Source organism: Myxine glutinosa, chromosome 7 (genome assembly GCF_964187855.1).
Source record: "Myxine glutinosa chromosome 7, kmMyxGlut1.1, whole genome shotgun sequence".
Lineage (NCBI taxonomy): Eukaryota > Metazoa > Chordata > Myxini > Myxiniformes > Myxinidae > Myxine > Myxine glutinosa.
The window spans coordinates 35,657,735-35,672,488 of NC_136267.1; the positions used below are offsets into that span (position 1 = coordinate 35,657,735).

General features: G+C 47.5%; 1 protein-coding gene across 1 annotated transcript in view; it reads right to left on the reverse strand.

Moving 5' to 3' along the window:
* LOC137412501 (uncharacterized) overlaps window positions 1-14,754 on the reverse strand; it is a 163,080-nt gene that overhangs the window by 122,711 nt on the left and 25,615 nt on the right. Inside the window, exon 4 of the mRNA XM_068097815.2 lies at window positions 11,266-11,415. Coding sequence (XP_067953916.1) covers window positions 11,266-11,415 — 150 coding nt within the window. The remainder of the gene's footprint in view (window positions 1-11,265; window positions 11,416-14,754) is intronic.

Consider the following 14,754-nt stretch of genomic DNA (forward strand, 5'->3'; position numbering starts at 1 on the left):
AGCTTTCTGGCGAAGTTCCTCTCACGGTCCGGGGGTCACTGAGACAAGGTATTCACCGAGGGGACCACGTAACAGAATTGGGGGCTCGTCCAAATTACGATTTGCGGTTTCGCAATTGGGTCTACGTCCGGGATTTAAAATTGTATAAAATAATAAAATAATAATATTTTTTATTAATTAAAATTTATTAATTAATTATTAATTGGTAATATTTTTTTTTTTTTGAGAAATTGGGGTAAAGTCTTGGGTGAAGGTTAACAGGTGTTAACGATAGACACCATGGCGTTTGTGGCACAGAACTTTGGGGTAACACCGAGTGAGGCACAGTTCCGAGCGTTGCTAAAGTCGGACCTCTTGAAATTGGCCAAACATTTTAACTTGGAGGTCCGAACTAATTTGAGGAAGGCAGAGTTGCAGGCCACGGTGATACAATCTATGGTGGGATTAGGAAAATGGGACGAGTTAGCCTGGGAGTGGCTACCCGAAGAACCAGAAGACGTTGAGCTCCGGAAACTGGAGTTGCAGTTACGGAGCCAGGAACGGATTAAAGAAGAAGAAAGGAAAGCAGAAAAGGAAAGAGCAGAAGAAGAAAGGAAAGCAGAAAAGGAAAGAGCAGAAGAAGAAAGGAAAGCAGAAAAGGAAAGAGCAGAAGAAGAAAGGAAAGCAGAAAAGGAAAGAGCAGAAGAAGAAAGGAAAGCAGAAAAGGAAAGAAAAGAAGAAGAAAGGAAAGCAGAAAAGGAAAGAGCAGAAGAAGAAAGAAAAGCAGAAAAGGAAAGAGCAGAAGAAGAAAGGAAAGCAGAAGCGAGGAGAGAAGAGAAACAAGCAGAGGAAAGGAGAGTGGAACGAGAACTCCAGGAAAGGATGAAAACAGAGGAAAGGAAAGCAGAAGCAGAGGAGAGGAGAGCTGCAAGGGAACTCGAAGCAGAGGAGAGAAAAGCGGAAAGGGAATTAAAGGAACGTGACATGGAGCTTCAGCAAGAAATCAAATTCAAGGAGCTGGAGTTAATGAGAGAACGGGGAGAGGCACCACCCTTGCTGACGGGGTCGACACCTAACCAGAAAACCTGGGATGTGGGCAGACATGTGAGGCTGGTTCCACCGTTCAGTGAAAAAGAAGTCGCAAAATTTTTTCCACACTTTGAGAAGGTGGCTCGACAATTAAACTGGCCGGAGGAGGCCTGGACCATACTCGTGCAAAGTGTGCTGGTGGGGAAAGCTCAGGAAATTTATTCGGCGCTACCAATGGACCAATGTGCAGATTATGAGGTACTGAAGACGCACATCCTCAAAGCGTATGAGTTGGTTCCGGAAGCTTACAGGCAAAAATTCAGGAATGCCAGGAAGAGGGAGAGTGAGACCCATGTGGAGTTTGCCAGAGTGAAAGAAAATATGTTTGATCGGTGGTGTGAGTCAAAAGGAGTCGGGAAAGACTTTGAGACATTGCGGGACTTGATCCTGGTGGAGGAATTCCAGCAGTGTGTCCACAAGGACATCAAAGTGTACCTGCAGGAAAAGAAAGTACCGAAGTTGTGGGACGCAGCCACCATGGCAGATGATTATGCCTTAACCCACCGAATAGGGATCCACAAACCTAACTCCTCGCCTAGACTTCAGCAGGGGAGTTATGGAACACCCGGTGCGGAGAACGACCTTACATGGCGGCGGCCTCGAGATGATTATGGGGACAACTATGATACCCCAACGGTTAGAAATCCGAGGGCTACGGGCCCAAGACAAACTTATTTTTCGGGGGGCTCAAGGCCGACCCCGAGGTTCTCCCCCGGGCCTACTTGTGCTTTTTGCCATAAAACTGGACACTTGATGTCCCAATGTTACCTCCGAAAAAGGGAGAACCCGGAACGGAATCAGTCTAGTGCGACTCCGAATGCACTGGCAAGTGTGAGAAATCATTCTTGGAGAGCAGAGCTGGGGGAAGATTCCCCTGTCAAAGGTACGGCGTCCCGGGAGAACCTTGTTCAGGAGGGCTACAAACATTTCATTTCAGAGGGGTTCGTGTCGCTGGATGGCGACCCGAGTAACCAGAAGCCAGTTAGGGTATTGAGGGACACAGGAGCACACCAATCGTTGATGCTGGAGGGCATTTTGCCATTGTCGGGGAAGACGGCAACTGGGGTTAGTGTGCTTTTACAGGGGGTCGGGGGCTATGTTAAAGCTCCGCTTCATGTCATCCAGTTGAGTTCTGAGTTGGTATCCGGGCCGGTCACCGTAGGCTTACAAGCCACCCTTCCTGTGGAGGGAATCTCTTTTATTATCGGGAATGATTTGGCCGGGGGGCGAGTTTCGGGTAATCCAATAATGGTGGACAAGCCCAGTAAGGAAAATAACACCACTCGGTTAGAGATGGAGATTCCGGGTATCTTTCCATCCTGTGCAGTGACTCGGGCTATGGGTAGAAAGCACGCGGAAGAGAAGGAGGAAGAAAGAGAGGGGGAGTTGGAACCCTTAGAGGTACGGGAAGACAACTCGAAAAAGGGAAATAGCCAGGGGAGGGATTCCCAGGAATTTCGAGAAATGGTAGCGTCTGGAACGCAAGGGGACGTGGAGTGTCCGTCGGAGACCGCGGAGAACGAAGTGGAGCAAACTGCGCTGGTCCGAAGGAGACTAGTGGAAGAACAACACGAAGACTCGGAGATCCAGAGGTTAATTGAGAAAGCCGTTACGGAAGAAGAGGCTACGAAGATACCTGTGGGGTATTTCATGAAGGGGGAAACCCTAATGAGGAAATGGAGGCCCCCGGAGGTGCCCGCAGACGATGAGTGGAAAGTTCACTATCAGATTGTGGTGCCACCGCTGTACCGGAAGGAGATCTTGAGTCTGGCACATGAGACCCCTTGGGCCGGGCACCTGGGAGTGAACAAGACCTGTGACAGGATATTGGTACATTTTTTCTGGCCGGGACTGCGACGGGATGTGGCGGAGTTCTGCAAGTCCTGCCATTCTTGTCAGCTGGTGGGAAAGCCGAATCAAAAAATCCCCCCCGCCCCGTTAAAGCCAATTCCAGCTTTTGAAGAGCCATTCAGCCGAGTCATTGTGGACTGTGTGGGCTCTTTACCCAAAACCAAAGCTGGACATCAATACTTACTGACCATCATGTGTGCGTCCACCAGGTTCCCCGAGGCAGTGCCTCTGAGGAAAATAACGGCGGCAGTTATTGCAAAGGCCTTGATTAAATTTTTCACTTGGGTTGGCCTACCTAGGATCATTCAATCGGATCAGGGGACCAATTTCATGTCCACACTGTTCCAGCAAGTGGTACACCTGTTGGGGGTGGAACAAGTAAGATCCAGCGCCTACCATCCCGAGAGCCAAGGGGCCCTGGAAAGGTTTCACCAGACTTTAAAGAATATGATCCGAACGTATTGTTTTGAATGTGCCAAGGATTGGGATGAAGGGATACCCCTATTGTTGTTTGCGGCGAGGGAGTCCGTGCAGGACTCCTTGGGATTCAGCCCGTTTGAACTGGTGTTTGGACACGCAGTGCGGGGACCGTTGAAATTGGTGAAAGAACAGTGGTTACTACAGGAGTCCCGGACACCGATGGTGGAGTATGTGGCCACAGTAAAAAACCGATTGGCAAAGGCGTGTGAGGTGGCACGACGGAACTTGAGAAGGGCCCAGGGGAAAATGAAGGAGAGACATCACAAGACCTCGCAGATAAGGAATTTCAGTCCTCAGGACCGGGTGTTAGTATTGCTGCCCGTTCCAGGTCAGCCCCTCCAGGCTAGGTATTTCGGTCCTTATGCAGTGGAGGAGAGGGTGAATGAGACAGACTACGTGGTGACCACTCCCGACCGACGAAAAAAGCGACAGTTGTGTCATGTCAACCGACTGAAGACATATCATGAGAGGGAACCGGTGGAAGACGTAGTTCCTGTCTCACCGGTCGTACCGGTGACAATGGACGGAAACGCCGGTGTGAAGTTTGATAACTTGGATGACCAGGCCTGCCCCAAATTGACGAACACCGAAGTGTTGAATCATTTGGATGAGAAGTTAGGTCATTTAACAAGGGAACAGCAAGGACAACTGTCCAGCCTAATGTTCGAATTTAAACATTTGTTCACAGATGTACCTGGTCGTACGGACTTAGTATATCATGATATCGAGGTGGGGGAGGCCACTCCAGTGAAACAACACCCCTATCGGATGAACCCGGTGAAGATGGAGTACCTTCGGAAGGAGATGCAATATATGTTGGACAATGACATCATCGAACCAAGCAACAGTGAATGGAGCTCCCCATGTGTGTTGGTTCCGAAACCCGATGGCAGCTTCCGGTGTTGTACGGATTTAAAACGGGTGAATGCAGTGACCAAGACCGACTCCTATCCGCTCCCGAGGATTGACGACTGTATTGATCGAATAGGCCCAGCTAAATTTGTTACCAAATTTGACTTTGCTGAAAGGGTATTGGCAGATCCCTCTTACTGATAGAGCCAAAGAAATCTCAGCTTTGGTCACTCCGAATGGGTTATATCAGTACAAGGTCCTCCCTTTTGGGTTGAAGAACGGGCCGGCGACATTTCAACGACTGATTAATAGGCTCATTGCAGACCTGGAGGGGGTGGAGGCATATCTGGATGATGTAATCATCCACACCATGACCATGGAAGACCATATTAAGCAAATCCATGCATTTTTTCAGACGATGTCCGAGGCAGGTCTGACCATCAACTTAGCCAAGAGTGAATTTGTAAGAGCACAGGTAGTGTTCCTCGGCCATGTAGTAGGGCAGGGTCAAGTACAACCAGTGACCGCCAAGGTAGAAGCTATCGATCGCTTCCAAGTCCCAAAGGGGAAGAAAGAGCTGATGAGATTCTTAGGTATGGCGGGGTGGTACCGGCGGTTCTGTAAGAATTTTTCGGATGTGGTAGCCCCTTTAACGAGTTTGTTGAGAAAGGAGACCCCATTCGTTTGGGATGGCAAATGTCAGGCGGCCTTTGCCCATGTCAAAGCGATACTAATGAGCTCTCCGGTCCTAACCGCTCCGGACTTTCAGGCACCTTTCAAGTTGGCCGTAGATGCAAGCGATGTGGGGGCTGGAGCGGTCTTGTTACAGGAATATGAGGATGGGGTGGACCACCCCGTGTGCGACTACTCCAAGAAGTTCAATAAACATCAGGCAAATTATGCCACCGTGGAGAAAGAGACCCTGGCTCTCCTGCTGGGGCTTCAACATTATGAGGTGTATTTAGGAATCACGTCTTTTCCCATAAAGGTCTTTACGGATCACAACCCCTTAACCTTCATTCAAAGAATGAAAAATAAAAATCAGAGGTTGATGAGATGGAGTTTGGCTTTGCAGGGGTTCAACTTGGAAATTGAACATGTACGGGGCCGGGACAATGTCGTGGCGGACGCTTTGTCCAGATTGAGTTAATCTGGGGGGGGGTTGAGTTATCTGGTTGGTTTCTCCAAATTGGCCGGCAAAGAAAGTTTTCGCTGGGTTCAAACTTTCTTTCTTGAAGGGGGGGAGTGTTACATATTTATGTGAATGTATGTGAATTACCATTCAGGTTGCTTATCCGTGTGTATTATATTAAGGGTTGTTGTGATGGGAGGGTCAGGAGCCCTTCGGAACCAGTGGCCGGAAACGGAAGTGGCCGGAAACGGAAGTGGCCGGAAACGGAAGAAGAAAAGACACGAGGAGAAAAAGGACGGGGATTCTTCTTCCTCGCCCCGCGACGACGAGAAGGTGGAATCGACCTTGCGCTGCGCGGAAAACAGGGACGTTCCGAAACCCGTTTGGCGAGAGGAGTTACCTGGCCGCGTAATTACCTTTGGACACGTGAAGTCCCCGTGAGTTCGTGCACGGAACGTACGGGTCGCACTTTGGAGCCTCGCACGCGTTACAAACCGCGCTCGGTTTTCCCCGTCTACAAGGCCGCGTACGGGTCGCACGTCGAACCTCGCACGCGGTGAAAAACCGCGTTTGGGTTTCGCCCCGTCTACAAGGACGCGTACGGGTCGCACGTTGAGCCTCGCTCGCGTTGCAAATCGCGTTTGGGTTTCGCCCCGTCTACAAGGACGCGTACGGGTCGCACGTTGAGCCTCGCTCGCGTTGCAAACCGCGTTTTGGTTTTGCCCCGTTGCTTGGCAAGGAGGTGCGCTGCAACAGCTGTCCCCGGTACGAGACGGCACGTTGGAGCACGTCCGCCCGGGGTTCGTTCAACCGCCCGAGTGCGGTGACGGTGACTATCCTCTTGGTCAAGAGGGGCCCAGAGACATTGTGCGGGACCGAGACCAAAAGGGTTTCGTGAGTACTCACCGGGACACACATGTATAAGATGGCCATCTTAATCATAGGGAATTGATTGTGAATTGGGAATTGGTGAGGATTATGTATTGTTGATTGCTCGGGGAAAATCTCCGTGGTTGTGTCATTGAAATATTGTTGATGGTTGTGTCATTGAAATTGTTTGGTATCATTACCCTTGAAATATATCCTTGAACGTCAGTTGTCTCTTGGGTGAAATTCATATGGCTTGCGTGGCGAAAGCGCATATATAATACAGCTTTCTGGCGAAGTTCCTCTCACGGTCCGGGGGTCACTGAGACCAGGTATTCACCGAGGGGACCACGTAACAGATGTATTATTATTATTGTTGTTTGAGGGAAATAGCAATTATTATTGTCAAAAGGCAAAAGGAATGTTTTAAAATGAAACAGCAACCGGACGACGACGAAGAGGAAGAGGAGAAAAAGGCGGCGGAGCGAGTGAGTCGGACAAGAAGCCTAGCTGCTTCAAGGTCCGGGGCGAACGTTGTCGAACGAAAGTCGCTCGTGAACTTTTGGAGTTCCTGGGAAAGGCATTCCTGCGACCGAGTTGTTATCGCTGTGACTGATCAACCTGCGTGTCAGGTTTGGCGTTGAATTCCGAGGAATCATCGTCGTGTCGTTTCGACCCGAGTACGAGCCGTCGGCAATTTTGACTCGCGCGCTTCGCGCGTCGAGCAAACATTCCTTGCTTCGCGTCAGCCGTTTTCACCATTCAGATGTCTATCTGGGATGTGTGTGTGCAACGCGGATTTTGAAGGCAAACCTGAGGTTCGCCGATTTGGAGCTGTAAAACCTCCATACCAGAGGGTGTGATTTCCCAGTCGCCTTGAGTGCGCTTTGACGCAGCTTTGGGCCACTTGACTCTTTGCGCTGCTTTGACCGCGTGCGCCTTTGTGCAGTTTTGGCGGCGTGACTGTGCCTGTCATCTGAACGAGATTCGGGTTTCAATTCAACATCGTTCTGACGATCGCTGGAGAGGATCAACTCTGAGCTCGAAGACGGGAATATAGAGACATTGGGGAATGTTCTTTTTCACTCACTTGGAGCACAGTGAGCTACTTTATACTAGCTGATGGTACCATTATAAGATATACATGGATTGTACTTTTGATTGCTATTATTGTTGTACTGTTATTCTTGTGTGATTGTTAATGCAATATTTGTTTGTTGGTAACAATTGGTGCGGTTTCACCATTGTTTTTGACACAGAATAACACATTTTTCTGCCGTGACTCCTCTCAGGGCTCGGAGGTACACCGTGACCAGGGGGTCGGGGAGGAGCACGTAACACCATGCATGGATATTTCCATGGATACCATAAGAGGAGAGTTTGGTGAGCACAGCGGGGTGCCAGACCATATCGAAGGCACGTGACATGTCAAGGGAGACAGCTCTAATTTCCTGTTTGGCATTCAGGACCTCCATCCATTGTTGAGACAGCAGAAGCAGCATGTCCAGAGTCGAATGACCTGGTCTGAATCCAAATTGATGATCCGAGATCAAGCCATTGGAGAAAAGGAAGGATTTGATGTCAGAAGCGATGATTGATTCCAGGATCTTGCTGATTATTGGGAGCACGCTGATTGGTCTGTAGTTGCAAGGATCTGTTTTTGCACCTTTTGTGTAAAGCGGTAATGTTGGCTGATCTCCAAGCAGATGGCAGATGACCTTGAGCAAAAGAGAGGGTGAAGAGAACAGAGAGAGGGTGAGATAGAGCGGCAGAGCAGGATTTTAGGACCCGTGGGCTGATGCCGTCTGATCCAGTTGCAGAATCAGTCGAGGATTGACAGAGACTTCTCCACCGTGTCAGGAGAGAACAACACAGAGTCCAGGAGTAGCTGGGTACGACTGGGTACGTGGTGGGTACAGAGAGAGACTGGTTTGGGATACAAGATTTTGAGACAAACACAAAGTTGAGGCATTCGGCTTTGTCACGTGCGGTGTCAACTGTGTAGCCATTTGAGGTAAGGGAGGGGATGGAGGGGGAACAAACAGCAGAAACAGATTTGACCAGACACCACCAGGATTTGGAGGAGGGAAACAGGTTTGAGAGTTCAGTTTTGAGAGCAGAGAGATATTGTTTTGCTGGCTCTCCTGAGGGTAGACACACACTTGTTCCGAGCTTTGTGAAAGGAACTGAGATTACCTTCAGTTGGATTTGCCTTCCAAGAGGTTAAGGCAAGTTGCTTCATGGCAACTGCCTCAACACAAGCTTCAGTGTACCATGGATGGGAGGAAGGGTATGACAACTGAAGACGAGAAGGGATAAATCTGTGCATGAGAGAGAGAAGTTTACTTTGGAAGAATTTCCAGGAAGAGTTGATGTCAGAGGCAGTGGAGATGGGAGACCAGTCCAGATGATTTATGGCTGCTTGAAGACCGTGCCAGTCAGCCTGAGTGAAATGCCAGACCCGTTGGCACTGAGGAGGCTCTCTGAGAATGGCCAGAGAGATGTCAACTTTAACAAGGAAATGGTCAGAGAACCGATTGGAGCAGAAGAAGAGCAGCAGACATTTGCAGGGAAGTTAGTCATAACCAAGTCTGGAAGAGAAAGATACTCCATTGACTGAGATCTGGGTCAGGAAATTTACAAATTGTGTCAGTCCCAGTGAGTCGCAGAAATCCTTTGCTGAGATTCCATGGTTGGTGTGAGAGGAACCCACAGTCCCACACCCAGCCAGCTGGCATGATGACAGTTGAAGTTGCCACATATGAGGAAGAGAGAGTTGGGATGAGTGGATAGAAGTTGGTCCATGTTGTCAGACAGGGAGATGTCTATGGAGTCATCACTGTTTGGAGGATGGTACAGAACACATATGAACAAAAGGTGGGAGCGGAGAGGAAGCCGTAGCCAGAGGTACTCCTTGGGGTGGGGTGGAGATAGCGCAGTGCAAGGAGAGTGAGGATTTGGATTTTTGATAACGATAGCAGGCTCAGGTCTATCATACCGGAAGAGGGAGTAACCAGGAAGAGATATTGAGGAATCAGAGACATCTTGAAGGAGGAAAGTTTCTGTTAAGCAGATTACGTCTGGTTTGTCAGAAGCAACCTGTATGGAAAGATCAATCAGGTTTGGAGCGAAGGCCACGGATGTTTGAGGTCCATCCTGTTAAGGAAGAGGAGAGGGGAGCATCGGGTACAGGACAGGGGAGGGGAGGGGTAGGGTAAGATGAGGGGGGGGGAGGGGGAGATATTGAGAGCTGTTGATAGTGTGTCAGAGATTGCAGAAGGGTTAGGAGAAAGGGAAGGATGAGGAGGACAAATGGTTTGATGGTGATGGGAAGAGGCACAGTGAGGTGTTGTTTGAGGGTGGGGGGGGGGGGGCAGAGCAAAGTCGAAGGTTGGAGGAGGTGGAGGTATGTGATGGAAGGGAGAATAAGTGGGGAGGCAGCAGCTTTGAGGAGGAGGGGGGAGTGGGGAGAATAGGAGAAAAATAGTAGGGGGGGAGATTTGAAGGGGAGCGGTGAGGGGGAAGTTTTGAAGGGGAGGAGTGAGGAGGGAGTTTAGAAGGCGAGGGGTGAGGGGGGAGTTTAGAAGAGGAGGGGCAAGGGGGGAGTTTAGGAGTAGAAGGGTGAGGGGGGAGTTTAGAAAGTGGATGATTAATGAAAAACGAACATTTATGACAAGCAGGGTTTATTGTGATTTTCAAGTCAGAGATCCGTTTGAAAACGACAGAGGAGGGGTGGAATGAAGGTGAGTTTTGAGAATGTAGAAAGGAATGATTGCAGGAGATTGAATTTTTTTTTTGAAATGGAATGATTTGAAGAGGAAATTGAAAAAAGCCTTTTAAACAGGAAGAAAAACAGCGTGTTGTTATAAACCGTTGAATAAAATACTGCAGGGGAAAGTTTAAACATATTTAAAGAAAACCATGAAAAACAATCTGGGAAAAGTCCCTGAAGTAAGGGCATGGATCAGAGAAAGGAGAAAGGGTTAAATGAGATGAAGGAAACTAGAAATGGAAGGGCGAGTTTCAGCTGGAGATGGAAGGAAGACGTGAAAGAGAAGTAGATAAATGAGGCGGGCGAGACAGCGAGCACACGTGCCTCGAGGACAGAAGGAATTGGTTTTTTTTGTATTTAAAACGTTAGACAATGGGTAGATGTTCGGGGAAATTAGGGGGAGAAGTGAAAATCTAAGAAATAATACAGCGAAGGAAATAACTTTAATTCACAAAACACCGATGGGGGGAGGGAAGCCGAGAGTGACCAGGCCGCGCACGCGGTGCGAACAGAAAACGATTAATTATACACAAGTTTGCATGAATTGCAAATCAACACCAACTAGAAAACACACATTAACACATGCACAATAAAATAACGAATGCAAAAATACTTTAACTTTGCTGCCGTGCAGAGGTCAAAGTCGCTTCCTTCAAAATTACAGAAGAAGAAGATTATGATAAATTACATAAGAAGATCGACTTTCAGGGCATTTCATCAGTTTTCAAACTTTTAATTAAAACCTTTTTTTTAAATCAATCTGATATTTTGATCACTTTTTAAAGAACATTCATTGGGACCAGTTTGGGACATGCATTGCAGAGCAATTCTCACTGTGTGATTGTTGTTTATTGCTTGCTCCCTGTACATTCATGACACTGTTACTGAATCAATCACAAAAACCTGACTTTACAAACCTGGCGTGGTCTATTTTTGATTTTTTTTTGTTCTGATAGTTTCATCTCAAGGCTCTATCCTGTTAAAGGCAGATTGATTGATTAGATAATATTGCATCACGTGACTCGGTTGCTTGGCCGAAGATACGATCCGCCACGGCACTTGTTCGTACCAATGACCACTGTCTGCAGGGTAACGCGGCTCTAGACATGAAATCCGAGAGGTTTCTGAGACGAGGGATCATCATGGTAATTTAGACGTGACTCACCGGATTCAAACCAGGTCTGTTAACTGTAACAATAAAAAAAAAATGACATGAAAAAAGAAAAACAAAAATAGGAATTACCTCCAAACCTTCTGGTGTTCTTGGTTTCTTTATATCATTGTCCTGAAAGGCACCGTCATCTTCCCAATCCGAGCCAGGTTTTTCCTGTTCACTCTTCTCACTAGGTGCGTCATTGGCGCTCTCACTGCATGCTTCGTCTGCACTCTCACTCTGTGACAGCACAATGCACATGGAACATCACACACTATATTTTGCACATATACCTGAACAAGCACTCATTCCCGAACAACAATGCCTGCAACAGCATGGAAAGTACCTTAACAATATGATCAAATCAACGATGAGGATGCAGTTTTGGTTGATACATTGCTTTAAGATATGCAATATTATATGCAATTGTAGACAGTTGTAGAGGAGTTTGTAGACAATGTGGTGAGTGTGACTAGAGTGAGTGAAAGGTTGATGATGGTGAGAATGATGATTGGAAAGCTCTAAGTGAACGTCATCTCGGGATATGCTCCGCAGATCAGTCGGAGCGATGAAGAGAAGGAAAAGTTCTGGTGTGCGATGGAGAAGCTGATGGAAAACATGAAAGATAAGGAAGTAGATGTGGTAGGAGGAGACCTAAATGGACATGTGGGAAGGAGTATAGATGGTTTTGAGGGAGTTCATTGGTGTGACGGATACGGTGTGAGGAATGGAGAACGTGAAAGGATTTTGGAGTTTGCTGATGGAGCTGGTTTATCGATTTGTAATATTCAGTTCCAGAAAGTGGACAATAAAATTGTTACATGCACGTCAGGTGGGTCGACGACAACCTTTGACGACCTGATGGTGCGTAGGCGAGATAGGGGGCGCCTCTGGGACACAAAAGTGATCCCGGGGGAGGAAGCCGTTTCACAGAACCACTTGGTTGTCTGCGATATAAGGGTGAAAGGTGCGAGGAGAGCTCGGTGGGTGAAGTACCAACCGAGAATGAAGGTGTTGAAGTTTAAAGAGGTCACATTGAGGGAGGCATTAAAAGAGAGGCTGAGTATGGTCGAGGATGATGTGGTTGAGCTTGAAAGTGGTTGAATGTCAATGAAAGATAGTCTGTTGGGAGCCATTGGTGAGGTGTGTGGATGGACAAAAGGACCACCGAGGCACTCGGAAACATGGTGGTGGCATGACAAAGTCGGAAAGACGATTGACGAGAAGACGAAGAAGTTCAAGGAGTGGCAGAAGGCGAAGGGTACGGGGGCAGAAGAGGCAGAGCATGAAAGTTATAAGGCAGCCAAGAAGGCTGCAAAGAAAGAGGCAGCAAAGGTGCAGGAGGCATAGAGGAAAATGTTCGGAGAACGCTTGGATTCGGAAGAAGGTCAGAGAGCGGTATTCAGGATTGCAAAGCAGATACCGAAAGAGAGGTGCGATGTGATGGGGGTGAGTTGCTTGAAGGATGAAATGGGACAAATCGTTGTCGACCCAGATGGAATTAAAGGAAGATGGAAAAGATATATGGAAATGCTGTTGAATACAGAGCATGAATGGGATGGCAACATAGAGAGTAACTCAGTTTTAGGACCGGCAGAGAAGATAACTGAGAAGTAAGTTGAGGAAGCGATAAAAGCAATGAAGGGTAGAAAAGCGGGAGGGCCGACGGGAGTTGTGGGAGATATGTTGAAGGCAGCAGGAAGTTGGGGTGTGAAGAGAATGACAGATCTGTAATCTGGTGGTGAAAGAAGGCCGCATTCCAGTGGATTGGGAACTGAGTATCCTCGTCCCTCTATACAAGGGGAAAGGTGACCCTCTGGAGTGTGGTTCGTACCGAGCGATAAAGTTATTGGAGCATGGAATGAAGGTATTGGAAAGGGTGTTGGAGAGAAGGATAAGGAAGAAAGTGAAGATCGACAAAATGCAGTTTGGATTCATGCCAGGAAGAGGAACGACAGACGCGCTTTTCATTGTGAGGCAGTTGCAGGAGAAGTACATGGAGAAGAGGAAGAAGTTGTTTCTTGGGTTTGTTGATCTGGAGAAAGCATTCGATCGGGTTCCACGCAAAGTATTGACATGGGCATTGAGGAAGTTAGGAGTGGAGGAATGGTTGATCAGAGTAGTGATGGCAATGTACAAAAGAGCGCGCACAGCTGTAAGGACGAAGGACGGGAACAGTGGTGAGTTTGAGGTGAAGGTGGGAGTGCATCAGGGGTCGGTACTAAGTCCACGACTATTTGTAGCTGTGATGGAGGTGCTGGCTCAGAACGTAAAGGAGGGTTTACCGTGGGAGTTGTTGTATGCAGATGATCTGGTGTTGATTGCGGAAAGTATGGATGGACTGAAGGAAAATATGAACATGTGGAAGGAATGTATGGAGACAAAAGGTCTGAAGGTGAATATCGGAAAAACGAAGGTGATGGCAAGTGGTAAAGCATGTGGTGAGGTGGAAAGAACTGGGAAGTGGCCCTGTGCTGTGTGTGGGAAGGGTGTCGGAGTGAACTCCATTCAGTGTACAATGTGCGCTGAGTGGGTTCATCAAAAATGCAGTGGTCTGAGAGGGTCATTAACCAGTGTGGCAGCTACATTCAAATGTAAGGTGTGCACAGAGGGAGCTGCAGATGGAGGAAATGTTGAGTTGGATCTTGGAGATGGCGTGAAGCTGGAAGGTGTGAAAACATTTTGTTACCTCTGAGACATGCTGAATGGAGAAGGTGGATCAAACTCGGCAATGGTTGCTCGAGTGAGATGTGCATGGAAGAAGTTTCGGGAATTGAGTGGCGTGCTGATGATGAGGGGAGTGTCGTTGAAGCTGAAGGGAAAGGTGTATGCTGCATGTGTGAGAAGTGTTATGATTTATGGGAGCGAGACATGGGTAATGAACGTAGAGCAGCAACGAAGTTTGGAAAGGGTGGAAATGCGAACGGTTCGACGGATGTGCGGAGTATCGTTGAGAGAGAGGAAGCCAAATGATGAATTGCGAAAGATGATGGGAATAGAGCCTGTGATTGATGCTGTGAAGAGGAACAGGTTGAGATGGTTTGGTCATGTGTTGAGGAAGGATGAAAGTGACTGGTTGAGAAGAGTGATGGAAATGAATGTAGAAGGAAGTAGAAGACGGGGAAGACCGAGAAAGACTTGGCTAAAGATGGTGGAAGAAGAAATGCGGGCAAGAGGGTTAACAAGGAGATGCAGAAAATAGGGAAAAATGGAGAAGATTGTCATGGGGACCGTAAGGCAAACCCCCACTCTAGCAGGGAAAATGGCCTTTTAAAATGCATGTTGTTGTTGTTGTTGTTTCCCTAAAAGTTAATCATTTTCAAATCTGATTTCACATTTGCAATCTCCATGATGTACGGTATTTTTTGATATATAATATAAGGAATTAATAGATGTTTATATTTTTCCTACGGGTCATAAACATAATTAATTTTCAGAAAAATATGAAAAAAATCAAAATGTTTACTCCAAAATTAACAATATCACAAAAACGACATCAGCTATCTCCGTTTTGACTTCAAATCTGTATTCTATAGGTAAAGCGCTTTCATTTGATATATTACACAATAATTGTGGGTA